General features: G+C 51.6%; 7 protein-coding genes across 7 annotated transcripts; 2 read left to right on the top strand and 5 right to left on the bottom strand.

Moving 5' to 3' along the window:
• Window positions 1-789: 789 nt before the first annotated feature.
• HMPREF1120_07605 (dihydrodipicolinate synthetase) lies at window positions 790-1746 on the bottom strand (the record flags this gene model as incomplete). Its single annotated transcript, XM_009161833.1, has 1 exon — window positions 790-1746. One exon carries the CDS (start codon window positions 1744-1746, stop codon window positions 790-792), a length of 957 nt encoding a protein of 318 aa, XP_009160081.1.
• Window positions 1747-2792: 1046 nt separating this feature from the next.
• On the bottom strand, window positions 2793-4218 carry HMPREF1120_07604 (palmitoyltransferase; the record flags this gene model as incomplete). Its single annotated transcript, XM_009161832.1, has 3 exons — window positions 2793-3596; window positions 3648-3819; window positions 3872-4218. 3 exons carry the CDS (start codon window positions 4216-4218, stop codon window positions 2793-2795), a joined length of 1323 nt encoding a protein of 440 aa, XP_009160080.1.
• A 269-nt stretch (window positions 4219-4487) lies between these two features.
• On the top strand, window positions 4488-9572 carry HMPREF1120_07603 (DNA mismatch repair protein MutL). The gene is made up of 3 exons (XM_009161831.1): window positions 4488-5027; window positions 5080-5456; window positions 5510-9572. Exons 1-3 carry the CDS (start codon window positions 4624-4626, stop codon window positions 7576-7578), a joined length of 2850 nt encoding a protein of 949 aa, XP_009160079.1. The 5' UTR covers window positions 4488-4623; the 3' UTR covers window positions 7579-9572.
• HMPREF1120_07602 (uncharacterized protein) lies at window positions 8072-9678 on the bottom strand (the record flags this gene model as incomplete). Its single annotated transcript, XM_009161830.1, has 3 exons — window positions 8072-8868; window positions 8939-9444; window positions 9545-9678. 3 exons carry the CDS (start codon window positions 9676-9678, stop codon window positions 8072-8074), a joined length of 1437 nt encoding a protein of 478 aa, XP_009160078.1.
• Window positions 9679-10937: 1259 nt separating this feature from the next.
• Window positions 10938-12919, bottom strand: HMPREF1120_07601 (uncharacterized protein; the record flags this gene model as incomplete). The annotated part of the gene is made up of 5 exons (XM_009161829.1): window positions 10938-11574; window positions 11627-11701; window positions 11753-12106; window positions 12165-12593; window positions 12660-12919. 5 exons carry the CDS (start codon window positions 12917-12919, stop codon window positions 10938-10940), a joined length of 1755 nt encoding a protein of 584 aa, XP_009160077.1.
• A 604-nt stretch (window positions 12920-13523) lies between these two features.
• HMPREF1120_07600 (MFS transporter, SP family, arabinose:H+ symporter) lies at window positions 13524-15282 on the top strand (the record flags this gene model as incomplete). Its single annotated transcript, XM_009161828.1, has 5 exons — window positions 13524-14421; window positions 14479-14689; window positions 14749-14819; window positions 14886-15027; window positions 15111-15282. The coding sequence occupies 5 exons, from the start codon at window positions 13524-13526 to the stop codon at window positions 15280-15282; spliced, it is 1494 nt and encodes a 497-aa protein (XP_009160076.1).
• Window positions 15283-15842: 560 nt separating this feature from the next.
• Window positions 15843-18292, bottom strand: HMPREF1120_07599 (symplekin; the record flags this gene model as incomplete). The annotated part of the gene is made up of 4 exons (XM_009161827.1): window positions 15843-17490; window positions 17538-17668; window positions 17723-17888; window positions 17955-18292. 4 exons carry the CDS (start codon window positions 18290-18292, stop codon window positions 15843-15845), a joined length of 2283 nt encoding a protein of 760 aa, XP_009160075.1.
• Between the last annotated feature and the right edge of the window lie 632 nt (window positions 18293-18924).

The raw sequence follows: 18924 nt of genomic DNA, 5'->3' as shown, positions 1-18924 counted from the left end.
AGCCAAGCTCCTGGCAGAGGAACCACTCATTACTGGAAACCAAAAAGGCAGGCCGCAAGCTGGGTAGACGACGAACGGTGGAACGCCAGTAAGAGGTGCCGAGACAAGTTGTCGCGGCTGATGCGTTGTCAAGTCTGCTTTGGAGACGGTGATCGCTTATTGCCGCACCAACAGACAACTTCAAACGCCAGCGTGTCCGAGAGGATCCAAAGGACCGTAGCATCTCTCTTCCAGCGCCTTGAACCTGACGGTGAACCACTGCAGGTCTCCACGTCATGCATCATGGCCAAAGGCCAAACCGATCGCTTGGGTTTCAGGCCGACCTTGGGGCAACTGTAGCTCGGTAGAACTAGGCGGGAAAAGAAGCGGTATGATTAAGTCGTGCATTGGCTCCGCGGGCCATGGTCAGTAAGCTTGGGTTTCTGCGAGGCACGACCACTTCAGAGCCGCCTGAAATATAGTTTTAGGGCATATACGGCACGATGCACGAGCTGAGCCGGGCTGAAAATGGCCAGGAAGCTAATTGAGGGAGAGAAAATGGTTCAAGGAATGAAGTCATGGCGCTGAAAAGAAAAAGCGGCGGTCAAAGCCGTCAACGCCAGAGACAGCTGAACGAGGCAAGGCCTCTCGATGTCGCTTGAACCACAACAATCATAAGTACCAGGGACTTCAATTTGTTCTTGAGAACTGACGCTCCATACTTAATCGGCCTCTGGAGGTCTCTAGAACTCATGGCAGCCAAAGTCGAACATCATTAAATGTCTAACCATCCGTCCAGCTCCCCGACCTCTACAAAGTCTTCTCCAGCTCAACCGCTTCCCTCAAGATATCCTCATACCTAGCGACATCCTCCTTGCTAGGCTTGGGCAGCGGTCGCCTCGCGTAGCCACCATATCCGAAGAACGACTGCAAGGCACTCTTGGTACCAGTGACACCTCCCGAAATGACACCCCAATCGCCACGAGCAACAATAGCCTGCAGCTTCTGAGCCTCCTCGACCTTACCCTCAGCATAAAGATTGAAGACCTTGACGCAAGCCTTGGGAACAATGTTACCAAGTCCGGTAATGATGCCCGAACCGCCAGCAATCATGGTCTGCAGAGTAAAATCGGCCGAGCCACCCAGACACAACCAACCGGAATTTTGCGAATTGGCAGTCGCAGCATTGACGGCGTTGGCAATTCGGTTCAGCTTGCCCGTGTTACCGCAAGTCAATTTGCAGCCAATAATCTTGGGGTGCTTGGCCAGCTTGATGATGGTGTCGGAGTCGAGATCCACGCCCGCAGCGGCGCCAGGGTAATTGTAAATCAGAATGGGGATCGGGGAGTCGGTGGCAACGTCTTGGAAGAACTCGATAAACGACGCATTGGTGAATGAAGACTTGTAATATGAAGGCGGCAGAACCAAGGCCGCATCACCACCCGCTTCATAAGCATCCCGGCAGAACTCGACTGTTTCCCGCACTGACTGGGCACCGCAGCCGACAACGATGGGAAAGTCGGTAAAGCCGGCGTCATCCAAAGCTTTGCGTGTCGTCTGCACGACTTGGATTCGTTCTTGTTTGGTCAAATGCACGGCCTCGCCGTTCGAGCCTTGACAGGTGATCGAGGTCAGGCCTGCCTTTGCGAGTCTGACGGCGTGTTTGGCAATCGCTTCCAAGTCCAGGTCTTCGGTCTCTGGCTTGAAGAGCGTGACCATGGGCACGTTGATCCCGGGCTTCAACGTCTTTAACGGACGTCCACTCATCTTGAAGCTGGTTTTCTTTTATTTTTTTTGCTTGACTAAAAGTCTGAGTTCAATAAGTCAGAGACGTTGGTGGAGAAGGGACAGAGCTATGATAGCGTCCTTTCCCGTGATGCTGGCCTCGGTGATAGCTCAACGTTTGCAATTTTTACCTTGGGAGTCACTTAATAAAGGGTCAAACGAGCCGGCAGTGGCTGTCAGTTATATACCGCGGGCGAACAATCAACCTCGCCCGGCGATGTGCCGACGGAAGTGAACGCGGTGGTAAGACTCCGAGAAAATCCCCGCAGATTGTGGAGGCGTGGGGTGCCATATTTTTATTCAAGTTCTGCTCTCTCTCCCGCCGTGGGTGGAAGCGAGGTAATCTACTACTTTACCTTGGTAATATTGGCACACTGAAAAGAGCCTTGTAGCACTGTTTACATATAGGCGGCTGTACTGTGGAAGTCCAAGAGTCTAATCTTCGTTATCAGAGTGAGACTTAGACTGGCATGCTAATCCAGTACTACAAGGCGGATAGACCATTTGCCATGTCGTGGTGGCTATATCCGCCGGGTGTCAAGAAAGCCTTTGCCAAGGAGGGGCTCACCGAGCGAGATAACACGCGCCTGGCTGTCGAAGTTTGCTTTTTGATAGGCGACTGGGCGCTGGGAGTCAGTTGTTCGAGGTGTCCTGCTGCACGTCACAGCTCCTCGAGGAGATTTGTCCCTACCTTGTTCTTCTATGATAACGAGGTTAATTTGAGGGCCGCTGCGATACATTGTACATGGACCCTTGTAGACCCTTCGGCGAGACAGTCCTTTGAAAGCGGCATGGTTGCCAGGGGTTATGGTGCAGTGGTGTGCGCAGTATCAGTGGGGGTTTTTGGGGGTTGGAGTTGTACCCCCACGGCGGGTGACCAGGCGTTCGTGCCTAAACGGCTCATATCTTTCCGCCGCCGCCAGTTAACTGCTTTCAGCCCAAAATCGATTGACCAGCGGAGTCTATGACTATTTGCGTCTATCATGTTCGATCCGCTCCGCATCGCGGGCGGCCATGTGGCGGTCGGGTCAATCTATGCCGTGAGAGGGCTCAACCCCGATGGTACTTGTGCCATGCTCTCTCCGTCTCAGTAGCTCCGCTATAGGTACATCATCTTGGTCGTAAAACTCCACGTCCTCATCCACACCATAATCGTTCAGTCGGTTCCCTCCTGAGTCCTGCCAACCCTCCTCGCCGCTGCTATCTTTGTCCTGCGTGTAATCATGCACAGGCACATCGCTTCCATCCTCGAAACGTTCGTGGAACGGCTTCCGCCGTTGGATGCCATAGTATTCGCGCCGTCGCTCGAAGTCGGCTTGTTGACGCCGTTTGAAAGCTGCAATTTCGTCCTCGGCGGAAAGGTCCGCTCCTTCATGCGTAAACGCAGTCGAACCCTCAGAGAACCGATTGAAGCGTGGCATTCGATCAGGATCTGGAGGCGGCCAACTAGTGCCGGGATCCTCAAATCCATTGGTCTCGAATTCTAACCCATCCGTCCGTGGAGTGGCAGAAAAAGGCCAGAACCAAGCCAGGATATTGGCTGTACCCATGCCTTGGACAATGTTCTTCCATATCCCAATATCATATGGAAATTCTTGTCTAACCAACCTGATTCTCATACCATCTGGACCATCCAGATACCCGCCGAGAGCTCGAGCTCGACGAAGTAGTTGCTCGTGTCGTTCGATTTCCCAGCTTTCAATTGTGGTCACATTGCCGCCCAAGCCCCAAACTGTGCGAAAAAAGGTAATCGAGACCAAAAATAATGTAAGTGAATTGACTACGATCAAAACGAAAAGGTGGACAAGTTGTGGCAGAGTTGGGCCTAGGTACTGATAACCAGGTCAATAAATGCGAGAACAAGGCCACGGTAGCATTCTTACACTCGGTAGCATCCGATTTTGCCAAATGACATCCGCTCGCAGGTACAAAAAGTACTCGAGATAAGCCATTGAACAGACAGCGTAGAACAGGAAACGCAGAAAGTGTGGAAACGTGAAATGAGACACGCAATTAACAGTCCAAGGACAATGATGATCCATCTTGGGGATACACCTTGGAAGATCAGCACAGCCCGGATACTTGGTATCCAGTAATGAAGGCATACCTTTTGCAGATTTTGCAATGGTGCGCCCTTGGGGGCTTCACTGCGTTGCATTTGCGACAATACCGATGTCTCGACACCGCCTTGCTTCCGTCGGATCCATAGCTGGCATTGGAAGCTTCAAGCTGTTCACGATCCCAGTCTGGAGGCACCTGTCCAGGGTCTGTTGTGCACGCACGAACATAACTCAGCCATATGCATGCGACCAGTGTGTTGAAGATGAGCGATTCCTTCGGGCTCAACGGCCCAGGCTCAATCTTGCCGATTAGATATTGTGAAGAATATGACAAGAACGCAATCAGTGAGACCACGACAGGAACAGCAAACTTCGATATCACACTAGGATCCATCCCTCCTGTGGCCGAGGATCTGCTGTCTCAGCTCGACGATGGTCAGATCATAGCATGGCAAACATCATTGTAATTCTGGCTGACGAGCAATCCAGATACTGGTCGTAATCGGTAGAATTTCTGAATTAAGGTAAGAATTAGAAATCCTATTCCACTGAAGGTCTTGTCAACTTGAACTCTTGCTTTTGGTGCCAAGACCGGAACGGAGAAACAATGTCCAGCTTTCGTACATCATGATCGGCTAAACAACGCGAGCACGACGCGCTCAACGCGTAGACAATTATGATGACAACTTGAGGGCATAAAGCGGCCACAGGCTGGATGGACATTTACTAGATACTACCTGGTAACTTGAAGTATATCCTTATTCATTTGGAAGAAACGTCTCCCTCCACATGGCTCAACATGCCTATCCAGGCACTGCCAGAGGCAACAACCCGCACCCTTGTCTCTTCACTTGTGCTCAATGATGCAAAATCCGTTGTGAAGGAGCTTGTCGACAACGCTCTAGACGCCCGTGCCACTGCCGTTAGCATTGAAATTTCGGCTAACACACTCGATGTGATCCAAGTGAAGGATAACGGCACAGGTATTGGCGTTGAAGATCGACAACTCCTCTGTCGGCGAGGATGTACATCCAAGATCAGATCCCTAGAAGATCTTTCCCGGTTAGGAGGCACCTTTCTGGGATTTCGAGGAGAAGCCCTCGCCAGTATCGCCGAACTTAGCCAGGGTCTGACCGTAACCACGCGAGTAGATGGGGAGATAGTGGGAACATCGCTCAAGTATGGCGCTTCAGGAATGCTCAGGTTGGTGTTGGTAAAGTTCCTTTCTAGGCTCAACGTATCATGACTGTCTCAGTTCTTCGTCGGCATCTCATCCGGTTGGGACCACGGTTCGCATCCAGAATTTCCTTCATAATATACCCGTGAGAAAACAGACGGCCTTGAAGAGCACCGGCAAGACCTTGCAAGCTATCAAAGCCCTCCTCTTCGAGTTTGCATTTGCCAGGCCGGATGTACGGTTCTCTTTGAAGGTCCTGAAAGGGAAGAATGAGAAGATGAACTGGACATATGCTCCAAACTCAAACGACTCTCTAGGCGAAGTCGCTGCAAAGATTGTGGGAAAGGATATTGCTGCTCACTGCACCTCATGGAGCATGTCATCTGCTGATCTCGAGGGTGGTGCCCTGCAAGACGGGTGGGAGATTGATGCTCTTCTTGCCTCTGCAGATGCAGGCGCGTCTCCCCTGCACCAAGATAGATGATACAGCTCATGCTAATGTGTACAGATATTGACAAGGTTCGCAATGTGAACCAATACATATCGATAGACGGCCGATGTGTCAACCCTGATCGAAGATCCATGATGGATATTGTGAGGACATACAGGAAATACCTCCAAGGAACATTGGATTCTTCCGATTCAACTCGGATAGCCCGGCCTTTTCTAGTCATGCGGGTTCGCTGTCCCCCCGAAAGCTACGACGTTAACGTCGAGCCGGCAAAAGATGAAGTGATCTTCTTCCTACCAGAGGCTTTACTATCGCTGGTAGAAGGTCTCTTTCGCAAGGCTTATGGAGATATCGACGATGGAAAAAACACATTAAACCCCTCAGAAAAGGGTTCAAACTCGATATTTCGAACCCACGAAAATATGGATGCGGTGAGTCTGGACGACTCTGATGGTCTCGAGACTCCAATGCAGGACAACACCCGTGGCAAGTCAAGGGAAGTCGACGACACCATTCCCGAGGAACCGGCGCGTTGGAATCCATTCACTCTTGCGGCGATGAACGCAGTAGTGAGGCCCAAGAAAATGCAAGTTCCAGCACGCAGCAGCACAGTCAACCTGCCATCACCGCCATTGACTGGTCCTAAGACAGGAGAAACATCTGATCAACCGCGACTGCCTGTGGCAAGCTCACACAGAATCCCGCTCGGATCGGAATCCCATCTCCCTTCTCCTGACGCCTCTGGTTCGACTCGCGCATCTCAAAATTCCAGTCCCATCCGTAACCGACCAACTGATGCCCCTAGAAATGTCGAAGACGATGACAATGACGGAGGACCAAGGCAGACTACAACAGTTCTACAAGCGTGGTTGACCCCGGATTCCGCAGTCCGAGTCCATCTACCTCAGCCAAACAGGACTTTGAACCTCGTCCCTCCAAGGGAAAACATCTCTACGAACCCGGCGTTCGAACCGACCGGTGGCCGAGAGAGATCAATGTCACCACTGAAGAAGCTCCAAGGAGGGCTCAAGTGGGGTCCGGGCCAGAAACAATTCAAACCGCCCTCGAAGGTGTCGTCTTCTCATCCTCATGGCCATCCTTCGATGCCACCTCCGCCTGAACCTGAACGCCGACGCCGCTCCCACTCACCACCCAGCAGAAACACCCCTGATGAGGACGACACCACAGAACGTAACAGAACCAGACTAGACGCCGGGTCGGAGCGGCGCTCGCTTGGCTCTAGTTTTGATCAGGAGGTTGAGGAGGACAACTTTTCAACGTTCGACGCCGAACTCAGTGAAATCATGGATTTTGAATATCGCAAGAAAGCCGCCATAGCACATCAAAAGAGGCTGGCAAAGGCAGAAACAACAACATCTCACAAGGAACTTGAACCGCGACAGAGGTTCCTAACCGATCACGGTTCAGCCCTGAGTAACGATGATCGGACTACCTATTTCACCGACGACGAAACCAGATCGCGGTCGCAGGCGCAGTCACACACCGCAAGCAGCCGGAGGTTAGGATTCAATAATCCACACCAGAACCGATATGTCGCAGCTTTGAGAGATTTATCCCAACCTTCTCACCCGCAACAACAACAGCGACAATCCAACAACGATACCGATGACGATGCCTCTTCAACAAGAGCCGAAGACGCACCATCCGTGGAACACGAGAACGAAACCCCAGCACCCTCCACCAGTCCCAGTATTTACCCGAGACTTTCCGAAGATCAAAATGATCCACGGGCATATCTGATACGCCAACAACAACGCCAAAGGACCTCCAACTCCAAGATATATCGCACAAAGTCATCCAATCCAAAATTGCCATTCGAATCTATCCCCACCGACGCCGCGACTCTATGTCTAGTTCTGCACACAGACGCGTTTGCAGATTTATCACGAATACAGAAACAAGTGAGGGTGATTGGGTCCGTTGATCGGTATTTGACTCAGAAGATCGATCATGGACATGACGACCATCACCATGCAGACTTTGAGTTGTCGTCGTCGGAAATCAACGACAAAATCACTCCTCAAGAATGGGAACATGTCCTCCGCGAAATGATTGAGCGGAAATACCACCCACTACTAAAACCACTCCAGATGGTTCAGAACTGAAGAGGAGGGCATCGGTATTTATCCATCTGATTCACCGACGGTTCGGCATGATCAGCGTCTTCTGAACCTCGCGATTTCGCGTATTCTCACAGAAAACGAACCCTTCTAATCAATGCACTGGGACATGATCTTTCATGTTGGCTTTGATCAAAAACAAAGGGAGTCACAGAATGGACGGCGCATCTGAAAATTATCTCACCTTCTATGTTTAATCAGCCCACCGGCTGTCCTCTAACCCGTTTGGTTTTCAAGAGATGTCCTTTCTTGCAGCATCAAGGCGCTACATTGATGACGAGCTGAGATCAATATGCCAGATATGCCAGATATGGCGACTGCGTCGGGATGGGCTAAGATGAAACCAAAATCTTTCTAGATGCCAGACAGGTGATGAACCCCAAAATTGAAAGTCTATTTTTTGCTTGTTTGGCAGTGGTGGTCTAAGGGTATCTACCTTAACTATCTATGTTCTTTTTCCTCTTGGTGGTATGGTCTCTCAAAGCTTTCCCTTTGTGGCAGCATCATCCGTGTCCTTTTCCTGGGACATGCAGCCGACAACATTCTCATTTTGTCTTTGTTGTTGTCCGATTGAATCCCCAAACAGCAGCTCAGGCTTCCTAGTGGCCAAATCGAGAATCATTTCTCCAAAAGCACTGTTTCCCCACGCATACCAGGTCCTCAGGAACTTCGAGCAATCATTGACATTGACACCTTCATGAACCAATCCCAAACCACCACTCGACCTTTTCAGAGTGTCCAAACAGTTACAAATTTCACCGTTGTCATCACTCGTCAAGATCTGCATGATGGTCCCGATAGGCCACATGGTCTTAAGATCGATGTGCGGACTTCCCGGGCCCTCGAGCTGCGATCCAACCAGATAGTAAGGGTTGCCACGACTAGTCAAAACCATGCGTCGGGTGTTCTGGTAGATAGGGTCGTTACGGTCCAGAAACCCAAGGTAGGGAAGTGACAACAAGGAAGGCGGGGAAGCGTCGTCCATGAGAACGCGGGATCCATACCCGTCGACCTCGTAGGCGAAGACTTTGCCGAACAATGGGTGGTCTGTCGTGCCATGGGCGAAAATGCCCTGGCGGACGCGGGCGCTCAGCTCGGCGCATTCTTTGGACAGGTGGGTGTCGATGTTGTGGATGAGCTGGGATGTGCGGCTCAATTCGACCGAGATCATGGCGTTGCTGGGGATGTGGAAGGGGAAAATTGTCGCGTCGTCAGAGGCCCGGAACATGGATTTGATGAGGCCTGTCCCGGAGGCGACGGGGTTGCCTGTGCCGGCTGAAAAGGTAGTCAGTAAGGGTCAGAAAGGATAGATGAGAGAGGTAAGTCTTAAGTTGTACCAACTTACAGTTTGGAGGCTGATCTGGTCCATTATATACCGACTTCATGCATAGAGCCGAAGGTCTCTGGAACGAATAGGCTGCGGGCTCGCGTAGTTGACCGTCGTCGTCGAATGTCGATTGCGATTGCTCGTGGAGAACTGTCAATAGTGCCATCAGGGCGGTGAGCCACTGTTCGTTGAGGACGGATCGGTCGTTTGTTTCTTGCACATAGGTGTTGGAGATGCGCAGAAACGCTGCCAGGCTGTCGAGCGCATATTTGGCTTCGAATGTTATGGCTGGGTCGGTGGACGGGTGTACTATGTCTTGACTCATGTCGACGACGTGGTCGGAAACTGGCACAATACCGCTTTCCCGGGGCGGCTGGAACGAGTTGGTGTATGGTGCTTGGGAGAGGAATGTGCTGTGCAGGTTGATCACGCCTCTCCATAGTTTCTGGATCGCTGTGTCGACGGAGAGTAATGATGTGTAGGCTTGGATTTGCCATAGATTGTCGCGTAGCCAGGCGGCGTCCCTGGTTTGAAATGATTAGGGAAAAGCAAAAGCAAGGACTGGGGGTTGAATGTGATAGCTGGATCAGGTAGTTGCTTCGTCGGGGGTTTCAGCATACTTACATGTCACCGGCAATGATGAATGATTGATAATGGTTGTTCGACTCGGAAAACCATTTCACCGTCGTGTCGAGGGTGTTGGGGAAACAGTTCTCAAACATGCGTGCCAGGTCCTTGTCGCTCATCCGAGCCGTCATGTTGGCAATGAGCCCTTCAACCCCGGCCGAGTGGTATGTTCTTTTCGACTCGGCTGGTCGCTGGAAAGGCAGTTTGAGAGATCCTTTTCATCGCTAAGTCAGTATTGATTCCGCTCCTTTCCCTTTTCGAGGAGATTTCCGGATGAACAAAAGCAAAGGAGGAACTTGGTAGCATCATACCATTAGAATATGGCCGATGTGCTTGTCCAGCGTATTCCGTGTATGTGGATGTAGCTTCGGCCATGATTTCAATCGTTTCTGCTCTTTGTTCTTTGCCTCAACCCAAAACTTCGAACGTGCTGTGAATAGGCGAATATAATGAAAAGCAGTCGCTACGCTCCAGAAAGCGGAAGGGAGGTGAGGTTTCCCCGAACAACCAGAGCCTCATGGTCATCTGCGATATGTCGCGGTGGAGTCCGGCTCAATGTGGTCTTGAATCTCGTGCCTGATACTCCACTGCCATCACCCAATTTCATGGCAAGGGGAGGGAGACAAACATAATGGTGGTGACAGTAGTGGGCTAGGTTGAAATGGCTACCGCGGAGTTGGTATCCCGACTCCGCGATAGGTTGAAGCCAGTTCACCCACAGCCTTGTCCAACTGCAATGACAGGCTCTACAGTGGCGGGTTCCGGCCTTGGTCGTTGAGACTTTCCAACTCGCCAGGAAGAGAAGATTCTTCGAATTACGGGGCCCCGCACATGCACTGCACTACCCGGCTCGTCTGATGGAGTAACCTTTAAGCCTATATCGTAGCGGACAACACGTGAGAAATATCGAAGACCTGATTTCCAGAGGGTACCCGCTCGTCCCACAAACGAAGTTTCTACCGTGTTGCGTGACCACGTTAACGGCTCCGGTTGGTGACTAGACTGAGCGGGTGCTTCAGGAGAAAAGGGAAAGCCAGGATAGTGTCCATTGTATTGAACAAGACCAAATTTCAGCGGAGAGTTTACGATTCTGTGATCTGTAAGCCCAAGGGCCCGTGCATGATGCCGGTGGCACGCGACTTGGCTCCCCCTGTTGCTTCAGCTATGTCCACACTCTGTGGGACTGGAAGTCAACAACCACAGCAGATGCTCCCTCAACAGGTTATGTAGATATGCAAGTGAAGGACTCAGGCTTGCGCTTGCCGCTAGTGACTCGACTGCGAGACCCATTGAGCTGGAGAGCTGTGGCGGGATGGCGCTGGCGAGCGACGGCTCTTTGATAGCACGAGCTGCCGCCATGGTAAAGACAAACATGCTGGAACATCTCGAGTTAGCATCTCATGCGACCTTTGGTGGGGAGGATATCGCCCACTAACCTGGCTAACAATGTCCATCTGTTGACGGCACAGTGCTGTGCACACACCGTAACACTCATCAAGAATTGGTAGTAAGAATCAAAAAATTTGAGGCATCCGACATGAAGGTCATACTCCAATTTGCCGGTTTGGATCACTTGGTGAATTGCCGGCCAGTAGATGGAGGTCATGCAGGAGTAGTATTGCGTCCTGAGAAACAGCACAGTCGCTTTCGTTTCTTGTAGACCGACATCATGGTGCCGGTGAAACTTCAGGGATGGGGGCAGATGATGGAACCACTCCTCAAGCTGATATGCCAGTTCAGAGGCGACAATAGGCGCATATACCAGGTCCCGGCTGGGCGTGAGACGGACCGCCGAGGGACAGCGATGAGAGATCCTCCGCATGGCGATCTCGGCGAGGAAATATGCGTCGGCGTCTGCTACATTTTTCTCATGGCGGATGCCAGACGTCCGGTCCATATCCGTGTTTGGGCTGAAATGGAATGTCGATTGAGGAGAGCTCCATGTTTCGCGGACGCGGGGCAGTGTGGTAGATTCGTCCAGATTCCAAACCCCGGTATCAAAGAGTTCGAGTTGCACGCACAGCTCACTGTGAACATGGTGTTAGTAGCTGAATGAATCATACCGAGCTGGGGTCATACTTTTCAATGAGCAATATAGCCCAGTACGCCCGTCTTAGGGCTTCTGATTCCGCATCAGAGATCTGGTTCCGATTACTATATCCGGTCAGCTCTGTCAGTTCACGAAAGTGTATGTTTTGTACTTACATGGTCAGTAGGCTTTGGGCTTTCATCGATGCGACAGCAATGTACTCAAACGCCTCCAGCGGGATGCAAAGGCAGCAGTAATAGACCGCAATGTAGACCAGAGCCTCAACTGCCACTACGGTGCCGTCTGATATGACACTGGACACCATAGAGAGCGCCTGCTCACCATACAAGACATGATTTTCCGTGCCCTCACGCGATGACAGCCAACCGAGTGCAGCGACAATCAGTGCGAGACAGGATTCTGATGACGGACGAAGCGAACCCTCCATTATCGACAGGTACCTTGCTTCGTAGTCAAGGTCCAGGATCGGATACCACGTATGTATCTGTTCGAAGAAGGCATTCAGGGCCCTGTGGCACATCAGCTCACGCATATCCAAACATGGTGACTTCGTGATATCCATCTCACTTTGAGGCGCTCTGCAACTGCGGCAAGGGGTCAGTGCCATTCTCGCGAGGTTGACTTATCAGCGGCACAGATCTCTCAAGTCTAGCGAGACATGCGGCTAAGTCATATTCCACCCCGACCAGGTTCATGAAAGACTGGTTTTTGATCACCATGACAGGGAATGCTGACTGTTCAAGCTCTTGGATGGTGGGAGATTGGTAATTGAGCGACTCGGAAGGCTGCTGCCTCGCGCGCCCTGGACGGGAGTAATGAGCTCCATGGGACGAGGCAGGTGTAGCAGACTCTAAGGCCCCTGTCACGGTCGCACCGAAGCTTGAAGCAGTGTGTTGTTCCTCTGGCTGTTGGTGTTGGTGTTTCTCCTGGGCGGCAGAAAGAAGGCGTTCGATATTCGCGAGTCGATCTTGAATGGCGCCAATCTCCGTCTCCAGCCTGAATGCATATTTCAGGCACAGTCAGTGAGGCACTCCGTCGGGTTGAAGTACAACAATCACTCACCTCGTGGGAGGTGGCCCGGCAATCTTGCGATACCTGCACTCGGCGTTGTTCGCCTGGCAGAACGAACAGGCCGGTCGTTGTCCATCGCACTTGGTCCGGCGAGCACGACAGACATCGCAGGCGAGAATGGCTCGCCGCCGGGGATACGCAGCCTTGTCGTCCCCAATGTCTGTCACTTTCCTTCGTCGTTTCCGTGGGCCGGTATCGGGCAACAACTCGACCGCAGACTCGTTCTCTTCATCTCGCCAGTCATCCGCCATCCTTCAAACTTGGATAGTCCGTCACCTCTTGCAGAGCAGGTGGAAAACATAGGATCGACGGCACGAAATCCCGACTTGTATACTAACCGCCCGGTACCCCGGCACGGCCTGCGTTCTGCGGCACCAAAGATCATATCGATCACGCGGCGTGGAGGTTGTGGAGAGGACTTTTGCACAGAGATCCAATCGAGGGCGGAGTTGGTTCATTGACGGTCGCATGGGGCGGTTGACACGGTCCACTTTCGGCTGGCAAGATCAATACGCTACACGGCTCTCTCGTGGATCTCTCGCGGAATCCGCGGCCCAACTCCGCGAAGCAAGTCAGTCACATACAACGACAAACCTGGCAACACATCTAGCTCCTGACCATGGGGCAACACACGAGACTGTGCAAACTCCATAGTCCAGTTGTGGGGACATCAAGGCTTCTCCACGCCTCCGGACTTTCATCAATATAATAAGGGCATCATGCACGCGCTGATCCAGGTCGGTCTCAGACGCACCACGAACTACCTGACAAGGACCTCGTCGTGGGAGCAATCCAGCCATTCCTATACTCATTGAGACCCTCAGAAGAAGAAGATAGAGGAACGTTCATATCAACATGAAGAGATACAACCTCTACTGTTCCATCTTTGCAACGACCGGGTCTTTGATATACGGCTATGACTCTGGTATCATCAGTACAACCCTCGGCCAAGAGGCCTTCCCGGCCTATTTCAATCACCCCTCGGACAACTTGACGGGGGCCATTGTCTCGACCTACTCAGGAGGCCAAGGTATCGGAAACTTGGTCGGAGGATACCTCGGTGACAAGTTGGGTCGAAAGAGAACGATATGGATGGCTTCAACTCTGGCCCTCATTGGTGCTATTCTACAAACAGCGGCGGTCAATATCGCCATGTTTCTCGTCGGGAGAATCATCGCCGGTTTTGCAGTCGGGCTGGTCTACGCGGTGGCGTCAATCTACAACGCTGAAATCGCACCACCTAAGATCCGTGGTGTCATGGTTGCTATGCAAACCCTGCTCATTGCTGCTGGTTACGCCTCCGCCAACTGGGTTGGTGTCTTTGGTTCATTTGCCAAAGGCAACGCTGCCTGGAGAATTCCCCTGGGTATTCAGTGTGTTCCTGCTGTCGTCCTCATCATCGGTCTGTTCTGGCTACCCGAGAGCCCGAGATGGCTTATTCAACGAGGCCGTGATGCCGAGGCGCATGTTATTATCAAGAAACTCCACGATGACGAGTCCGGGGACGAGAGTTTCGCTGAACGAGAATTCAACCAGATGAAACAGCAGATCGAGTACGAGAGGGAAGTGTCGATCAAATCGTGGACCCAGCTGTTCACCAAGCCGTCGAATCGCAAACGGTTGGTCCTGGGTGTCTTGCTTCAAGTCTTTCTCCAAACCACCGGAGTCAACGTGGTCAACTACTACCAAACGCAGATCTTTTCGCAGATTGGAATTCATGGCCGTGATGTTCTCTGGGTATCTGCTGGATTTGGTGAGTGGCCTTACTACTCTTTTAATATCGTGCACTAATCATGTACCTCTATGTTAGGTATGGTCGGAGTCATTTCCACAGCAATCTGCATGGCCTACATCGACAAGACCGGCAGGAAGAAGCCGCTCGTGTACACCTCCATGGCACTGACCGTCGACATGGTTTTGCTCATGGTGTTTTCGAAATACTATGCGAACAGCACCAACAAAGTTGGCCAAGGCTTTACCATTGCCTGGATTTTCATCTTTTCCTTCATCTTCTCGCTTGGGTAAGATCAGACCACTCCCTTGACTAAAGAAAGTACCGCTGGAATTGACACGCCCCAAGTTATCATCCCATCCAGCTGGTCTACATTGCAGAAATCTTCCCAACAGCGCTCAGATCTCGCGCCACTGCCGGTAAGTATCCCATAGGATTTTGATGTTTCTGGAAGTCAGCAACGTGCTAATGATGAACTCCAACAGTCTGCGCTTTCATGGGCACTGGCACCGGTCTTCTCTTCAACCAGCTCTCTCCCAAGGCCTTTGCCCACATCAGCTGGCGCTACTACGCTGTCTTTGTGGTGTGCGATGCCGTTGCGGCGGCCACCTTTTTCCTCATTTATCCGTAAGTCACTCTACTAATTAATCAGGATGGATACTATCATTCTGTATCTGCTGAGCTGAGCTAACGGGCAATATTTCCACCAGAGAAACGAAAGGCAAGACCTTGGAAGAAATTGCCGAGATTTTCGGTGACGATGTCGCTTTCACCGAATACATCGGCACCGCTGGCACTGCCACCACAGTCGCACAGAAGGAAGCACATCTTGAAACCGACACCGATGTACATCAGATTGAGCATTCTGTCAAGGAGAAATAGGGTGCTTCGCTCGCTGTGGTAGGAACGGGATCTTTGGTCGTTCTTGCAATGAAGACGGGAAACGAATTGTACCGGCAAGAAGCTGGAAGACCACGGCTTTTGAATATCCAACGAATCTTTCCTAGAAAGTGTATGATGGAGATATATTGCGTGGTCGAGATCGTACGGCCCGACAGGAGAAGACCTCTTACTCTGGACTATAAAAAATGGCAGGGGTGTTAGATCATAGTACCTTTACCTGATCCACATGATTCCTCCGATTTATCGCACATACTGTCAGTAGACGACTGAATATAATAATAATGAGAGGCTGAGAGACCAGAATGCTCAAGGCCATTTTGGAGATGACATTGATTTGCAGCCATCCAATTCGTGATTTCTGTTCTGCTCATAAAATGAAGCCTTCCAAACATAAGGTAGGGCTCAGACACTCCTGTATGCTATGCTATGGCCGTATGCAGTGGGCCACCAGAAAGATTGAGAGTGCCCGTGTGGGCCGATACAATAACCCGTTAACGTGCCACTGTATCCTGCTCGACATCTGCTGCTTCAAGTTAAGTTTATGCTTCTCTTTTCCGCGGATCCTTTAGGCCGGTAGGACTCTTCGTCCCATTGGTCTCTGTGTCCTTCTCCTCTTTAGGACTTGATTCCTCCTTCTTAGTCTGTGTCTGTCCGTGTCCGCTCTGCTGAGTTTGCTCCAAGAAGCCCGGCCTCCACTTAGCAAGAACCTTGGCAGTTGCACTCTTTGCCTGCGCGTCACCATCATACCAGATGGATTCCATGGCGTCGAGCACAATATTGCGTGTGGGCGGACGCATCATGAGCAAATACTGCATTGCCAAAATACACATGCTGATTCTCTCCGGGTCTCTCGCCAAAGTTTTGACTCGGTCCAAAATATCACGATCGATGGCGGGGATCTCGGACAGGAATCGGATCAACAGGTTCTTATCCCTGGCGTCGAGATAGGGCAGTAGCCGATCGATCAGTCGATTTACCCATCGAGAATAGTTGGGTAGATGGGCAAGTTCGGGATGTGTCTTTGCCGCTAGTTTATCTGCGTACCACTCTTCCGTAAGCCAAGAGATGGCAATGTTCAAGCGAGGTCGAAAGTCGTCCAGGATGTACATGAAGAGAGTCTGGCGGATCCGATTGGCGACGTCGCGTTCTTCGGTGTCCCTGTCCTCTGCCTTGACGATTTGATTGTTACCGTCAGAATCTTCCGTCAGGGCCGTTGCAACGTCGTCCAGACCAGAAGGTGCGCGGGTAGCCAGTCGCAAGAGGATGGTGATCCAGGAGTCACGATCGTTTGTACTGGCGGCAAGACGGTTGAGGCCTAGTTTTTGTTTCGTATGTGTTTGACCGGCAGCTTCGAGAGAGGCAACCAGTTCAAAAACGTGCCCGACTGTTTGGTCGGATAGGACTTCAATGTCTTGGGGAGTTACTGGGGGTGGTTTGGGCAGTTCGAAAGGTCCGAGCTCGATCGCTGGCTGGGCGAGTTCTTCAAGCGCTTTTTCTGTACTGGCCTCGACCACCGGTTCACCACTAGTCAAAAACTCGGGATCGTAATCGTCCTCATCGTCAATTCCTGTGGGTCCTGCCATAGGCACTTCGGGAACCGGAGTGGGCTGAGTGACTTTTTGTAGGTGGCTGTATCTCGCTCGGACGGCATTAACGGCTTCTTCGAGAGCATGAGGGTCGAGATGTTGCAAGAAGAGAGCCGTCACCGTACTAACAATGTCGGCTGGAAGAAGGCTCACGTCGAATTGCTGCAGTGCTTGGTCCTCCGTCAGAGTGAAGAGCTGGGCCACAGAATTTGGCGGTGGCGGCATTGGTGGGAACTTGCGTGGGCCAGAGAGCCGTTGTCGTTTCGCATCATCCAGTCCATCGGTGGGCTCCGCCGGGCGCTTCTGAGCTGTAGGGTCGGTGAACAACGCAGCACGCGACTGTTGAAGTCGCATAAGGTATGCCTGGATTTTCTGTTCAAGGGGATGATTCGGCACAGTCCGAAGCACCCATCTCAACAAGGCCCGGGTGGTCCTCTCCATCGACCGAACAATCACCTTCTGTCTCGGGGTCATTGGGGAATTTGCTTGTTTGAATGGGTTGAAGTTGAGGATCGCGGAAACGATCTTCGTGGATATTGGGGGTCGGCTTCGAATCAGGATGGCCAGGCAGTTGAGTGTGGCATCAACCAATATAGGGTCACTAGATTCGTCAGTTTCCAGATCATGGAGAGGCTAGCCAATACGGACATTGAATTCTCTTGAAACACGCTCAGCAGTCTGTCCAGCAGACCAGACGCCTCAGCTTCGAGATTCTGCAACTGTAGCAAAGGATGGTTTCGCGGGACCAGAGCGATAGAGGTCTCGTTTTGTTCCGGACGCTGACAGGGATTAGTATGAATCGGAAAGCGGCACACGTAGGGACGGCGACTTACTCGAGGATCGGATATCAGTCCAGGAGTCTCTACTTGCACGACCTTTTGGACAAATTTGATGCAGCATATTCTGATTGCGACTGGGAAAGAGTCCATTCTCTGCAAGATGTTCAATTTCATGCTGGTCATGTCCTGCCACAAAGAGGATTCATTGGGATGTGAAATTCTAGCAACGGTGTTAGAGAACTGCTTTATGCTATCTTAGGCCTGGTCCCATGCAAAGGTCACATACATTCTTCTAAAAACCAACGGGTATAGACTCGCCGCCGCCTGGACCACGCTCTTCGTCACTTCAGGATCTTGATCTGGTGCCTCCAACATGGCTCGCAATGTTGGCAGCACCTCGGGTGTTAATTGCTCTTTCTGTGCATTTGGTAAGGACGGGCTTGCAAAGGCCTCGGCGAGGAAATCTGCGCCCCATCTCCGAACTTCGACGTGGGCGGCTGGACCGATGATGGGGAGAATTCCGGGGAGGACTTGATTGTACACTTGAGGATCTGCCAGTGCAAGCTTACGCGCCGCCTCGAGCTGCTTGATCATCTCCGCAGCCGAAGCAGTAACTCCGGCCATGGTGACGATGCAGTCGGTGCCGGGTTAAGCGTAGCAACTGCAAACGATCACGGGTCTACGAAGGAAGCAAACGTCGTGTTGAACGAAGTCGAGGATAAATCGAGATCGTCAACATTGAGGCATTCGACGGGAAAGATTGAACTATTAAGGCGTGTGTGAGGGTTCGGATGATATCGTGACCATAAAAATGTATTAGACCGTGGAATAAAGTGAACAAGAGTCTTGGGCTTGCAGTCGAGAGTCGTAGATTGGGTTGATGTTGAAGAACGCAGTTGTAGTTGTATCGCTGCACAAATGACGGGGTCGATCGACGCGCAGAGTCCGGCCTTGGCGGAAATTTATCTGATTCAAGATGCGGAACAAGAAGCACCAGATGCACCAGTACTACCAGTACCTCACGCTGCACAGTTTTCTCAAGTACTTGAGTGAAGCATATGCTTCCGCAGGGCGCTGAACTGCACGACTTCACCTCTTGACGTTCATTTAGGAGGAAGGATTGTGAGCCGTTAAGGTCTATTAGCCGGCAAGATGATGCACCCGGCACGCCAGGCATACGTGGAGGAGGAGCGTCAGGTAAGAGAGACTGCAACCATTCCTCATGGGCCTCTTATTCACAATCGGCTTCAAGGCCC

The sequence above is a fragment of the Exophiala dermatitidis genome (genome assembly GCF_000230625.1).
Source record: "Exophiala dermatitidis NIH/UT8656 unplaced genomic scaffold supercont1.6, whole genome shotgun sequence".
Classification (NCBI taxonomy): Eukaryota; Fungi; Ascomycota; class Eurotiomycetes; order Chaetothyriales; family Herpotrichiellaceae; genus Exophiala; species Exophiala dermatitidis.
The sequence above is the reverse complement of the archived record's forward strand: the minus strand, read 5'-3'. Positions and strand labels throughout refer to the sequence as shown.